Raw genomic sequence first — 768 nt, 5'->3', positions numbered from 1 at the left:
TTTGCCGCAATCTGTACATTCTCCTGCGAACACTTCATATATAAATATCCAACGATCGAAATATTTTACCTCCTCGTATGGAAAGGATTTCAATGTTAATAACAATAACAAAAACAATACCAGTGAAAATGGTTTTTCAGGTAATGTTAATAAATGGAATCTAAGAGATGGTGGAGGAATGCAAAATGTGAATGGGTATGATAATCATTCATGTTTTAATACCGTTTCTCCTGTGGAATATCAACGTCTGGACTCCTTTTTACAATCTATGGGTAAAATGGATGAGTTCGAAGTCTATAGTAAATACTCTGAGGATTACGACGTTAATCAATTTCTTCTTGATGATGATGAAGAAGATGATAATGATAATGAAGAAGAAGAGGAAGATAATGGTGAAAATGAAGAAGAAGAGGAAGAGGAAGAAGAAGAAAATGAGGAAGAAGAAGAAAATGATGAAGAGGAAGATGATGATGATAATAATAATGATAGTGAGAGCAGTATGTGTGAAGATCTCCCTTTTACACTTTCCCACTCGCAAGATCTCCGGTATGCCAATAACGCCGGACCGGAACAAAACAGTATGTGGAAGCCAAACCCATCATCTCAACAATATCAACAAGGAATGGGAATGCAGGCTTATCCAATGTATACAGAATCCACAGAATATAATTCATCTATATCATTAGAGGAAGTAAAGTCTACATTTAAACGTGTGGATTCTCCTAACTGGTCCCTCTTAACTAAGATGGATAAATCTTAGTGACGATA

At 35.5% G+C, this 768-nt stretch overlaps 1 protein-coding gene across 1 annotated transcript; it reads left to right on the top strand.

Annotated features, from left to right (window-relative positions):
* Position 1: 1 nt before the first annotated feature.
* TM35_000262270 (uncharacterized protein) lies at positions 2 to 760 on the top strand (the record flags this gene model as incomplete). The annotated part of the gene is made up of 1 exon (XM_029027964.1): positions 2 to 760. The coding sequence occupies one exon, from the start codon at positions 2 to 4 to the stop codon at positions 758 to 760; it is 759 nt and encodes a 252-aa protein (XP_028880841.1).
* Between the last annotated feature and the right edge of the window lie 8 nt (positions 761 to 768).

Source organism: Trypanosoma theileri, assembly GCF_002087225.1.
Source record: "Trypanosoma theileri isolate Edinburgh chromosome Unknown TM35_Tth_26_V1, whole genome shotgun sequence".
Classification (NCBI taxonomy): domain Eukaryota; phylum Euglenozoa; class Kinetoplastea; order Trypanosomatida; family Trypanosomatidae; genus Trypanosoma; species Trypanosoma theileri.
The sequence above is the reverse complement of the archived record's forward strand: the minus strand, read 5'-3'. Positions and strand labels throughout refer to the sequence as shown.